Source organism: Silurus meridionalis, chromosome 10, assembly GCF_014805685.1.
Source record: "Silurus meridionalis isolate SWU-2019-XX chromosome 10, ASM1480568v1, whole genome shotgun sequence".
Taxonomy (NCBI): domain Eukaryota; kingdom Metazoa; phylum Chordata; class Actinopteri; order Siluriformes; family Siluridae; genus Silurus; species Silurus meridionalis.
The window spans coordinates 5,040,147-5,057,394 of NC_060893.1; the positions used below are offsets into that span (position 1 = coordinate 5,040,147).

General features: G+C 36.3%; 1 protein-coding gene across 1 annotated transcript in view; it reads right to left on the minus strand.

Annotated features, from left to right (window-relative positions):
* kcnq1.2 (potassium voltage-gated channel, KQT-like subfamily, member 1.2) overlaps positions 1-2,750 on the minus strand; it is a 147,348-nt gene extending 144,598 nt beyond the window's left edge. Inside the window, exon 1 of the mRNA XM_046858676.1 lies at positions 2,266-2,750. Coding sequence (XP_046714632.1) covers positions 2,266-2,714 — 449 coding nt within the window. The 5' untranslated portion in view covers positions 2,715-2,750. The remainder of the gene's footprint in view (positions 1-2,265) is intronic.
* Positions 2,751-17,248: the final 14,498 nt, after the last annotated feature.

A 17,248-nucleotide genomic window follows, 5' to 3' on the forward strand; every position in this document is an offset into this window, starting at 1 on the left:
GAATTTTGTAACAGGCTGAGATCAAGTTCTACTGAACGTGCTGCCATAGTGGAGGTTCAGTTACAAACACGGAAGCTAATCAGACAGCCATATCACACGTACATGTACACATGCAGAGCGCAAGGTTTCCTAGTTTCCATAACTGAGCCTTGCCTAACTCAACTACAGAAAACTCATTCGTAAAGGCTCTATTATTAAGGCTCCTGAAGCTCTTAACGTCTATTACTCATCATACAATCATTCCCGATTTCAGAGGTAATACTCGCTTCAAAAATAGTCTAAAGGATTTACAAAATGTTCCACCAAATCATCCTATAAATCATCCTACCCTGATTATCTGTGTGCCAATTCCTGCTTAACACTCATGCCCTGTGTTTCCATTATAGTCCTATTATAGAAGCCATCACAACCCTAAAGAAGAATTGAAGAGTAGTCTGTTGTTTGGTATTGTCAGATACCCAGATGACACCTAGGCCTTCAGTGATGTTGGAGATTTGTACTTTGATTCAAGTACAGGATCGACAACTAGTTTTTAGATATTCCTCTCTAGCCAGACAAATTACGACTGTATATTCAGTTTAAGGATAGATAACACCCAGAAATTGTACAGTTACTTAATAGGCTTATGATCAATGATAGACTGTCAAATATTTATCTCAGAAGCTACATCTATAAAAGACATGGCTGAAATTATATAAAGATAAGCTTGTGTATGCACATAAGTTGCAAGGAATTTTCGATTACCCATAAATACTCCTTGGGCTTAACTCAGGTCACTCTACGCTGTTTCTGTACATGTTCTCTCCATTCCCATATGGATTTCCTCTAAGTTCTCTGATTTCCACCCACCCCCCAAAAGCATGAAAGTAGTTGAATTGGCTCAGATGATTTGCCCATGGGTGTGAACTTGTGTGTACACGGTCCACTGCGGTAGACTGGCATCCCATCCTGGCTGAAGTCCTGCCTGAGTGTTCTGCCAAATCATTGCTCAAATTGAGGTGGGCTGGGGGGATCCGGGACCCCCCATAAGGCATTAGGGACCCCTATGACAAGTAAAAAATAGACTTAGGGGGTCCCCAAGATTATTTTAGTATAAAATATATGAATTACACAACAACTGGGGACCCTATAAGACTCGACTCAATTCAAGCACTTCCCCAAATGACTTCCAGATCAGAATAATACGGTTACTGAAAATGAGTGAGTGAAATAGTGTGGCCCAGTTTTGTGATCAGTCTAGAATACACAGATATGAATAAATTTTTTCAGGTATTCCAATACTCCTGTCCTTTGTTTGAGTTGAAAATACTGTTTTGATGTAAATCGTTTAATTGGAAAGAGAGTTGTAACTTATAGTGTAAAAAAGAGATGCAAACAATCTTACAGCCAGGCTTTGTCCTTATGGCAACTGATCAGGGATAACATTATTACCACCTGCCTAATGTTGTGTTGGTTCCTCTTTTGCTGCCAAAACAGTTGTGACCTGTCGAGCATTAACACCATTAACTTGTTCAGCAATTTGATCTACAGGAGCTCGTCTGTTGGAACACACAGACCAGCCTTCGCTCCCCATCAATGAACCTTGGCTACCCATGACCCTGTCGCCGGTTCACCACTGTTCCTTTCTTGGACTACTTTTGATTGATACTGAACACTGCAGACTGGGAACATCCTACAAGAGCTGCAGTTTTGGAGATGCTCTAAACAAGTCGTCTAGACATCACAATTTGGCCCTTGTTAATCTCGTTTAAATCCTTACGCTTGCCCATTCTCCCTGCTTCTAACACATCATCTTTGAGTTATGTTATGCATAGTCGGTATAAATCCCAACCTACACAAGTTTGATTAGTGAGACCCATGATCTGTAGAAATAACATGAGAAAACCATGTTCATTTGTATTCATTATGGTCTGTATGAGACAATCTGTCCCTGTAATTCAGAATTGTTTCCAAAAATGTACCCCAGAAGACTACTTGTCAGGTGACTTTTGAAAGTCCTGATTTAATTGTCTTTCTAGCCAATCAGAGAAGGGATTACCATGATGGACTCTGACACAGGGTGATTTGGCAGACAAAAAGTTAGCCATTCTAAAACAGAATTATGGATTGTGTTACCACATTTCACCAGGGGACTTTGGAGACCAGCTATGGTGCAATGGCAAAACATGACAAAATTAACAAACCTGCAAATTGATGGACCCAAAGCTGAACTTATCCAAATCATACCTATTTGCAATCGACCTCAAAACAAGTGAATTTACTCACACCAGGAAGTGATAGAGGAAGCATTTCAGGCCTGCGGGTCTCTCTAGGAAATTGTAGACATCGCCCTGCATGCTAGTCTTGGTGCGGTAGGGTTTCGGTTTGAAGTGAGGGGGAGTAGGACTGCTGGAAAATGATGGAGAGGAGTAGGAGCAGGGTTCCCTGTCTTCTTTTCGTGCTGGTAACTCTTTTGTGTTCCCATCTAGTATGCCTGGTCCATTATTCACCATGGGTTTCTGTTCCGCTGAAACAGGAGAGCAGCATGGGCTATCTACCGGGGCCTCCGGCATGGCCACTGGAGCTTTTTCTAGACTGCGCTCGGAGTCCAGGCTCATCAGAGTGTGTCCGTTTGGAGTGGCGATTTTGGTTACTACAGCGTCGTTGCTCACAGACCAATCAAAATGATGTGTGCGACACAGGAGATGAATGTGACGCCCCTGACGCTTTTCCATGGCTCTTAGAGAAGATGGATTAGATGATGGTCTGACCACCTTTTATCAGTGACTTCTCTACTTACGCCACACCTGCTCCAAAGCTGTGAAAGTACAAATGAAAAGAAATATGAATTTAGGTTAATTGAAACTGGCTAGTGATAGAGTACAGGAATATGACGGGTCTGGGAATTAAGAAGGTTTTATTCACATCCTATCCACTATGTTTAAATAGTGCCATACATACATATTGCACATATGATTTTCTATCTATCTATCTATCTATCTATCTATCTATCTATCTATCTATCTATCTATCTATCTATCTACCTATTTATCTATCTATCTATCTATCTATCTATCTATCTATCTATCTATCTATCTATCTATCCATCCATCCATCCATCCATCCATCCATCCAGCCATCCATCCATCCATCTACGGTATGAAACATGAAAAGGAATCAAGCCATGTAAATAAGGTGGGTGTAACTGCATACGTTGACATAAAGTCCTGCATATTGCATGAGCATGATTAACAGTGGTTACTGGACCACACATTACATGGAGATAAAATATCTGAGGTGTTCATGTCTCCTGTCAGTCAAAGCGAGATCCCCTCAGGTGCTCTACATCTGAACAAGAATTAAAACATTGGTGACAGTTGCAGTCATTAATGTTATATAAATCATGTACAGTATATACAGACATTTTACTACTATTTTCAGCAACAACAACAACAAAAATTATTGTTAGGCACTATCCTGCCAATTAACTAATGTCTATTCCCTATCTATTTATCAGACCATCAGTCTGAATAAAAAAAGGAACACAATTAAAGCAGGCTAATTCTCAAAAAGGTCAGTCGTTTCCTCAAGGCCACCATCAGTCTTTGCATGATAAACAAGCGGCTGGACATTTGGCCTCTGGAAACATGTCTTTGTAAGTTTAAGAGGATGGAAACAAGAGCCTCGTGTCCACTCATTCCCCTGTCATGCAGGACAGCAGATGTGCTGACAGAGTCTACTAAACATCTACTGTCCTTATCTGGATTGGGTTTCATAGTCGTTCAAGTTCACCTAGATAACCAGGTGAACCAGAGACACAGAAGCACAGTGCATGTGGATTTCAAATGCTTCAAGATAGCAACAGATAGAGAGGAACACAGTTCATTCTGATGAGGCCAGGATTGGAATAAGCTAGACCAAAACTAAACAAGAGTAGTTGAATTACCACCATTCCACAGCACATATCCATATGCACTTCGACTGTACTTTACTGTACAGATTCATTTTTCTGTTTCTACACTGTTTACACTGTAATACCGGACAGGACTGTGAAATGGCGAAATGTTAAGATCTACATAAAATTTTGTCCTCAGTGGGACGCGGTACACTGTTAATTGTCTACAATTACAAAGTAATTGTAAAATTTCAGGTCTTGGAATTAAGAATTTTTTATTCACATCCTATCCACTATATTTAAATTGTGCCATACATACATATTGCACATATGATCTATCTATCTATCTATCTATCTATCTATCTATCTATCTATCTATCTATCTATCTATCTATCTATCTATCTATCTATCTATCTATCTATCTATCTATCTATCTATCTATCTACACAGCCTTAATGACAAAATAATGCTTCAACTGATGTTGTTTTTAAATTATAGTTTGTGTTACAGAGGCACAAGAGTTTTATCACAGACCCACAGGCACTGATCAACTACAAAAAAATGCTAGTTCTTTCCATTAAAGCTAGCTAAAAGCGGCTCAGAGTTTGTACAGTTGTTATTTCCAATTTCTTAGAGCTCAAGCATTAAGCCTGATTATTATTCACCACTAATAAGCAGCTGTTTTGTTTTTTTTAAGACCCATTAAAACATACCAATGGAACTCTATGCACATCACTAGCTATATGACTCCACAAGCTAAAACACAGTTTCTTGTTAAAAAAAATTTTAACAGGAAAATCTATATATAAAACAACATCCAATTATGAATTGTAAGGGTATAATAATATAGGGAAAAGTAACCAGAAGGGGAAAAAAAACATTTAAAAATAAAGAAGATAAGAAAACAAGAATTGAGTTTTTCAGGGAAGTCTTTAAGATAGCAGACTTGATGTCTAAGTAGGACATCTGGTAGTGTTACAATATGCCATAAATGAAAGGGGGTTGGATACTGCAACTAAGAGGATACAAAAGCTGTTCAGAGGATAGAAAAGAGGATATAAAGGAGGTTGATAGTTGTATTAAGGCAGTGGACATAAAAATATTGTTCAGATTTAGCAAAGATAATGTTACATGCATAGATATTTTGGTAATTTTGTTGTTAAATCGTTTTTATCTTTGTTGTGCAGTTTTAAAGTAGTATCATATATTCTTCTGTATCCTAAAGTGCATTTTTCTATTATGGCTTTGGTTTAATTTTCCATAATCATCATATGCTAGAAGGAAGAACACAAGAGGATAGTCCAGGTCTCTGGAGGATAAACAAATTCTTATTGTTTTTCTTATCATTAAATAGAGAATCAGTTTAGCCTGAGGAGAAACGATCAGTCTTCAGACCCACCAAACTGCTCCAAAGATGTGATTTACTGTTAGTAATATCTGTCTTTTTTTGTTTAAATAGTAGCAAAGATACCATCATAAATAATGTCAGTAAAAATATGAAATCTTGTTGCAGAGATAATAGTCCTGACAAAAAAGGCATGCGTAATTACTTCTGATTCTTAAGGAGATGTTAAAATCTCAATTTCATTCGAGTTAATCTGTACTATTTAATCAAATAAAAGAATTTGAATTCATAGGGTGAAAAGGCAAATTTACCTCTGTAAAGCCAACGAAGGTCCAAACACTGTGAAGAGAGAAAACTGTGTGCTATCAATAGACAGACTCTGAGCAGTGATGCTGAACTTGGAAAGAGAGAGGGAGGGGAGGTGGGGGGAGAGAGTGAGAGACAGAGGGAGGGAGAAATCCATGTTGCCTTCTTAATTGCTTAATTGACATCTAATAACACAAGCAGCAAGACTGGAAAACAGAAGAAACCACTTTATACTATACTACACTACACCACATTATACTATACCACACTACACCACATTATACTATACTACACTACACCACATTATACTATACCACACTACACCACATTATACTATACTACACTACACCACATTATACTATACTTTACTACAGCACATTATACTATACTACACTACACTACACCACATTATACTATACTTCACTACAGCACATTATACTATACTACACTACACCACATTATACTATACCACACTACAGCACATTATACTATACCACACTACACCACATTATACTATACTACACTACACTACAGCACATTATACTATACTACACTACACTACACCACATTATACTATACTACACCACATTACTATACTACACTACACCACATTATACTATACCACACTACAGCACATTATACTATACTACACTACACTACACACATTATACTATACTACACTACACCACATTATACTATACTACACTACAGAAAATATACTATACTACACTACACCACATTATACTATATACTACACTACACCACATTATACTATACACACTACACCACATTATACTATACCACATTATACTATACCACACTACACCACATTATACTATACCACACTACACCACATTATACTATACCACACTACAGCACATTATACTATACCACACTACAGCACATTACACTATACCACACTACAGCACATTATACTATACCACACTACAGCACATTATACTATACCACACTACAGCACATTACACTATACCACACTACACCACATTATACTATACCACACTACACATTATACTATACCACACTACACATTATACTATACCACACTACAGCACATTATACTATACCACACTACACATTACACTATACCAGACTACAGCACATTATACTATACCACACTACACCATATAATACTATATTACACTACACCACATAAATACTATACTACACTACACCACATTACACTATACTACACTGCACCACATTAATACTATACTACACTACAGCACATTATACTATACTACACTACACCACACCACATTACACTATACTACACTACACCACATTAATACTATACTACACTACACCACATTATACTATACTACACTACAGCACATTATACTATTCTACACTACAGCACATTATACTATACTACACTGCACCACATTAATACTATACTACACTACACCACATTATACTATACTACACTACAGCAAATTATACTATACCACACTACAGCACATTATACTATACTACACTGCACCACATTAATACTATACTACACTACACCACATTATACTATACTACACTACACCACATTATACTATAACACACTACAGCACATTATACTATACTACACTACACCACATTATACTATACCACACTACAGCGCATTATACTATACTACACTACACCACATTACACTATACCACACTACAGCACATTATACTATACCACACTACACCACATTATACTATACCACACTGCACCACATTAATACTATACTACACTACACCACATTATACTATACTACACTACAGCACATTATACTATACTACACTACACCACATTATACTATACTACACTACACCACATTACATTTACATTTACATTTACATTTACATTTGCGGCATTTAGCAGACGCCTTATCCAGAGCGACGACAAACGTGCTTTAAATCTCTAGTAGTGAATAAATCTACACTGGTACGCAAGAATACAAACTCAATATAAATATAACTCGAATTCTACAAACTTGGAAAGTGCTAATTTAGGTATTTCAGGAAGAGGTAGGTCTTCAGTCGTCGCTTAAAGAAAATCAGGGACTCTGCTGTACGGACATCTAGGGGAAGTTCATTCCACCACCTCGGTGCCAGAACAGAGAAGAGCCTTGAATTGTACTTACCTCTCATTCTGAGAGAAGGTGGTACCAGTCGAGCAGTGCTGGAGGATCTCAGACAGCGTGGTGCAGTGCGAGATGTGATGAGGTCACTGAGGTAAGATGGTGCTGGTCCATTTTGGCCTTGTAGGCAAGCATCAGTGTTTTGAATCTGATACGTGCAGCTACTGGAAGCCAGTGAAGGAGCGCAGCAGTGGGGTGGTATGGGAAAACTTGGGCTGATTGAACACAAGTCGTGCAGCTGCGTTTTGGATCATTTGCAGTGGACGAATAGCGTTCAGGGGAAGACCTGCCAGCAGAGAGTTGCAGTAGTCCAGTCTTGAAATGACAAGAGACTGAACAAGCAACTGGGCAGCCTGTATGGACAGAAATGGTCGAATCCTTCGGATGTTATAGAGAAGAAATCGACAAGAACGAGCAACATTAGCGACATGTGGGAAAAAAGACAGTTCATTGTCCATAGTTACCCCAAGGTTACGAGCAGTGGCTGAAGGAGAGCAGAGAGTCATGAAGTGTTATTTGTAGATCTTGACCTGGAGATGAATCACCTGGGATGACCAGCAGTTCTGTTTTGCTGGGGTTGAGTTTAAGTTGGTGAGCCCTCATCCATAAAGATATGTCTGACAAGCATGCTGAGATCCGAGCGGAAGCTGTGGTATCTGATGGAGGGAAAGAAAAGATGAGTTGAGTGTCATCTGCATAGCAGTGATAAGAAAACCCATGTGAGGATATGACTTCACCAATGGAGTGGGTATAGAGGGAGAAAAGGAGGGGACCAAGTACCGAGCCTTGTGGGACACCAGTGGTGAGTCTGCATGGGGCAGATGTGGATCCTCCATGTTACCTGGTATGAGCGACCTTCCAGGTAGGAAGCAAACCATTCCCATGCTGTTCCGCAGATACCAAGGCTCTTGAGGGTTGACAAAAGTGTCTTGTGGTTGACTGTGTCAAATGCTGCTAAAGGTCCAGAAAGATAAGTACAGATGACAGCTTGGCTGACCGAGCAGCATGTAGTTTCTCAGAAACAGCCAATAGGGCCGTCTCTGTGGAATGTGCCGCTTTGAACCCAGACTGGTTCGGATCGTGGAGGTTGTTCTGTGAGAGATAGACAGACAGTTGGTTAAAACAGTGCGTTCAGAGACTTAGAAAGAAAGGAAAGGAGTGATACCGGTCTGTAGTTGTTGATGTCTGATGGATCCAGAGCCGGTTTCTTCAAGATAGGAATGACCCTTGCTTGCTTGAAGGTAGTTGGTACATAGCCAGATGTTAATGACCCATTGATGATTGTGGAGATGAAGGGCAGGAGATCTTGCGTGATGGTCTGGAGCGTAGTTGAAGGGATTGGATCCAGAGGACAGGTGGTGGGATTGCAGGATCGGATGACTTGCAGTATCTCATCTTCTGTTAAGGTTGAGAAGCTTGACAGAGACGTAGTGGATTGTTGGCTGTGTTGTGTAATCATTGTTGGAGAGGAAGTGAAGGTCTGGCAGATTTTCCTAATCTTCTCATCATAGAAGGAGGCAAAGTCATTACACTATACCACACTACACCACATTAATACTATACCACACTACACCACATTATACTATACTACACTACAGCACATTATACTATACTACACTACAGCACATTATACTATACTACACCGCACCACATTAATACTATACTACACTACACCACATGATACTATACTACACTACAGCAAATTATACTATACCACACTACAGCACATTATACTATACTACACTGCACCACATTAATACTATACTACACTACACATTATATACTATACTACACTACACCACATTATACTATACCACACTACAGCACATTATACTATACTACACTGCACCACATTAATACTATACTACACTACACCACATCATACTATACCACACTACAGCACATTATACTATACTACACTACACCACATTACACTATACTACACTACATTACATTATACTATACCACACTACACCATATAATACTATACTATACTATACCACACTGCACCACATTAATACTATACTACACTACACCACACTATACTACACTACACCACATTATACTATACTACACTACACCACATTACAATATACCACACTACAGCACATTATACTATACCACACTACACCATATAATACTATACCACACTGCACCACATTAATACTATACTACACTACACCACATTATACTATACTACACTACACCACATAAATACTATACTACAGTACACCACATTATACTATACTACAGTACACCACATTATACTATACTACACTACACCACATTACACTATACCACACCACATTATACTATACCACACTACACCATATAATACTATACTACACTACACCACATTATACTACTACACTACACTACACCACATTATACTATACTACACCACATTATACTATACTACCACATTATACTATACTACACTACACCATATTCTACTATACTACACTACACCACATTATACTATACTACACTACACCACATTACACTATACCACACTACAGCACATTATACTATACTACACTGCACCACATTAATACTATACTACACTACACCACATTATACTATACCACACTACAGCACATTATACTATACTACACTACACCACATTACACTATACCACACTACAGCACATTATACTATACCACACTACACCATATAATACTATACTACACTACACCACATTACACTATACCACACTACAGCACATTATACTATACCACACTGCACCACATTAATACTATACTACACTACACCACATTCTACTATACTACACTACACCACATTATACTATACTACACTACACCACATTACACTATACCACACTACAGCACATTATACAATACCACACTACACCATATAATACTATACTACACTACACCACATAAATACTATACTACAGTACACCACATTATACTATACTACACTACACCACATTATACTATACTACAACACATTATACTATAATAAACTACACAACATTATTCTATACTACACTACACCACATTATACTATACTACACCACATTATACTATACTACACCACGTTATACTATACTACACTACACCATATTATACTATACTACACTACACCACAATTTACTATACTACACTACATTACACTATACCACACTACAGCACATTATACTATACCACACTACACCACATAAATACTATACTACAGTACACCACATTATACTATACTACACTACAGCACATTATATTATACTACACTGCACCACATTAATACTATACTACACTACACCACAATATACTATATTACACTACAGCAAATTATACTATACCACACTACAGCACATTATACTATACTACACATCACCACATTAATACTATACTACACTACACCACATTATACTATACTACACTACATTACACTATACCACACTACAGCACATTATACTATACACACTACACCACATATAATACTATACACTACACCACATTATATACTATACTACTACACTACACTACATTACACTATACTACACCACACATTATACTATACTATACCACACTACACCACATTATACTATACCACACTACACCACATTATACTATATCACACTACAGCACATTATACTATACTACACTGCACCACATTAATACTATACTACACTACACCACATTATACTATACCACACTACACCACATTATACTATACTACACTACACCACGTTATGCTATACTACACTGCACCACATTAATACTATACTACACTACACCATTATACTATACTACTACACCACATTATACTATACCACACTACAGCACATTATACTATACTACACTACACCACATTATACTATACTACACTACACCACATTATACTATACTACACCACATTATATACTATACTACACTACATTACATTATACTATACTACACTGCACCACATTATACTATACTACACTACACCACGTTATACTATACCACACCACACCACATTACTATACCACACTACACCACATTATACTATACCACACTACACCACATTATACCATACTACACCATATAATACTATACACACTACACCACATATACTATACTACATACACCACATTATACTATACCACACTACACCATTATACTATACTATACTACAACACATTATACTATACTATACACACTACACACATTATACTATACTACATTACACCACATTATACTATACACTACACCATTATACTATACTACACCACATATACTATACTACACTACACCACATTATATACTATACTATACACACTACACCACAATTTACTATACTACACTACATTACACTATACCACACTACACATTATACTATACCACACCACCACACCATACCACACTACATTATACTATACTACACCACATTATACTATACTACACACACCACATTATAATTATACCACACTACACATTATACTATACTACACTACACCACATTATACTATACTACACACACCACATTATACCATACCACACTACAGCACATTATACTATACTACACTGCACCACATTAATACTATACTACACTACACCACATTATACTATACTACACCACATTATACTATACCACACTACACACATTATACTATACTACACTACACCACACTATACTACACTACACCACATTACACTATACTACACCACACCACATTATACCATACTACACTACACACATTATACTATACTACACTGCACCACATTACTATACTACACTACACCACATTATACTATACCACACTACACACATTATACTATACTACACTACACTACACCACACTATACCACACTACACCACATTACTATACCACACTACACCATAATACTATACCACACACACCACATTACACTATACCACACTACACACATTATACTATACCACACTGCACCACATTATACTATACACACCACATTACTATACTACACTACACCACATTATACTATACCACACTACACCACACTACACTACACCACATTATATACTATACTATACCACACTACACCACATTATACTATACTACACTACACCACATTACTATACTACACACACCACATTATACTATATTACACTACACCATTACACTATACCACACCACATTATACTATACCACACTACACCATATACACTATACTACACTACACCACATTATACCACACTACACCATTATACTATACTACACTACACCATTATACTATATACTACACTACACCATTATACTATACTACACCACACCACATTACACTATACCACACCACACACATTATACTATACCACACCACACCATATAATACTATACTATACTATACTACACACATTATACTACACTACATTATACTATACCACACTACACACATTACACTATACTACACCACATTATACTACACCACACATTATACTATACTACACTACACAACATTATACTATACTACACTACATTACACCACATTATACCATACTACACCACATTATACTATACTATACCACATTATACTATACACTACACCATATACTATACTACTACACTACACTACACCACATATACTATACTATACCACACCACATTACACTATACCACACCACACACATTATACTATACTATACTACTACACCACATATAATACTATACACTACACCACATTATACTATACTACACTACACCACATTACTATACTACACTGCACCACATTATACTACTACACTACACACATTATATACTATACTACACTACACATATTATACTATACCACACTACACACATTATACTATACTACACACACCACATTATTATACTATACACACTACACCACATTATACTATACTACACTACACCACATTATACTATACTACACTACATTACACTATACCACACTACACTACACATATTATACTATACCACACTACAGCACATTATATTATACTACACCACACACATTATATTATACTACACTACACTACACTACATTACACCACATTATACCATACCACACCACACACATTATACTATACCACACTACACCACATTATACTATACACACTACACACATTATACTATACTACACTGCACCACATTATACTATACTACACTACACCACGTTATACTATACCACACTACACCACATTACTATACCACACTACACCACATTATACTATACCACACTACACCACACTATACCACACTACCACATTATACTATATACTACACCACCACATTATACTACTACACTACACCACATTACACTATACCACACTACAGCACATTATACTATACCACACTACACCACATTATACTATACTACACTACACCACATAAATACTATACTACAGTACACCACATTATACTATACTACACTACACCACATTACACTATACCACACCACATTATACTATACCACACTACACCATATAATACTATACTACACTACACCACATTATACTATACTACACCACATTATACTATACTACACTACACCATATTATACTATACTACACTACACCACATTATACTATACTACACTACACCACATTACACTATACCACACTACAGCACATTATACAATACCACACTACACCATATAATACTATACTACACTACACCACATAAATACTATACTACAGTACACCACATTATACTATACTACACTACACCACATTATACTATACTACAACACATTATACTATAATAAACTACACAACATTATACTATACTACATTACACCACATTATACTATACTACACTACATTATACTATATACACTACACCATATTATACTATACTACACTACACTACACCACAATTTACTATACTACACTACATTACACTATACCACACTACATTATACTATACCACACTACACTACACCACATAAATACTATACTATACTACACCATTATACTATACTACACTACAGCACATTATATTATACTACACTACACCATATAATACTATACACTACACCACATTATACTATATTACACTACAGCAAATTATACTATACCACACTACAGCACATTATACTATACTACACATCACCACATTATACTATGCTACACTACACCACATTATACTATACTACACTACATTACACTATACCACACTACAGCATTATACTATACCACTACACCACATAAATACTATACTACACTACAGCACATTATATTATACTATACTACTACACTACACTACATTACACTATACCACACTACAGCACATTATACTATACTACACTACACACCACATTATTATACTATACACTACACCACATACTATACTACACCACATAATACTATACTACACTGCACCACATTAATACTATACTACACTACACCACATTATACTATACCACACTACAGCACATTATACTATACTACACCACATTACACTATACCACACTACAGCATTATACTATACCACACTGCACCACATTAATACTATACTACACACTACACACATTATACTACTACACTACACTACACCACATACTATACTACACCACACCACATTACACTATACCACACTACAGCACATTATACTATACCACTGCACCACATTATACTACTACACTACACCACATTACACTATACCATACCACACTACAGCACATTATACTATACCACACTACACCATTATACTATACTACACTACACCACATATACTATACTACTACACCACATTATACTATACTACACTACACCACATTACACTATACCACACCACATTATACTATACCACTACACCACATATAATACTATACACTACACACATTATATTATACTACACTGCACCACATTATACTATACTACACTACACCATATACTATACTATACCACACTACACCACATTATACTATACTACACTGCACCACATTATACTACACACTACACCACACTATACTATACTACACACTACACCACATTATACTATATTACACTACACCACATAAATACTATACTACAGTACACCACATTATACTATACTACACTACACCACATTATACTATACTACACACATTATACTATACTACACTACACAACATTATACTATACTACATTACACCACATTATACTATACTACACCACATTATACTATACTACACCACGTTATACTATACTACACCATATTATACTATACTACACTACACCACAATTTACTATACTACACTACATTATACTATACCATACTACACTACAGCACATTATACTATATACTACACCACATTATAATTATACTATACCACATTATACTATACTACACTACAGCACATTATACTATACCACACTGCACCACATTGATACTATACTACACTACACCACAATATACTATATTACACTACAGCAAATTATACTATACCACACTACAGCACATTATACTATACTACACATCACCACATTAATACTATACTACACTACCACATTATACTATACTACACTGCACATTATATGCTATACTACACTACATTACACTATACCACACTACAGCATATTATACTATACCACACTACACCACATAAATACTATACTACACACCACATTATTATACTATACTACACTACACCACATTACACTATACCACACTACACACATTATACTATACCACTACACCACATTATACTATACCACACTACACCACATTACTATACTACACTACACCACATATAATACTATACTACACTACACCACATTATACTATACACTGCACCACATTATACTATACCACACTACAGCACATTATACTATACTACACCACGTTATACTATACTACTACACCACATTATGCTATACCACACTACATTATACTATACTACACTACACATTATACTACACTGCACCATTATACTATACTACACCATTATACTATACACCACATTATGCTATACTACACTGCACCACATTATACTATACCACATTATACTATGCTACACTACACCACATTACACTATACCACACCACATTATACTATACCACACTACACACATTATACTATGCTACACTACACCACATTACTATACTACACTACATTATACTATACCACATTATACTATACCACTACACCACATTATACTATACTACACTACACCACATTATACTATACCACACCATACCATACCACACTACACATTATACTATACCACACTACACCACATATACTATACTACACTGCACCATTATACTATACTACACTATACTACACCATTATACTATACTACTACACCACATATAATACTATACTACACTACACATTATACTATACTACACTACACCACATTATACTACACTGCACATTATACTATACCACACTACACCATATACTATACTACACTACACCACACTACACCATATATACTATACTACACACATTACACTATACCACTACACCACATTATGCTATACTACACCACGTTATGCTATGCTACACTACACCACGTTATACTATACTACATTATACTATACTACACTACACCATTACACTATACCACACTGCACCACATTATACTATACTACACTACACCACATAAATACTATACTACACATTATACTATACACACTACACCATTACACTATACT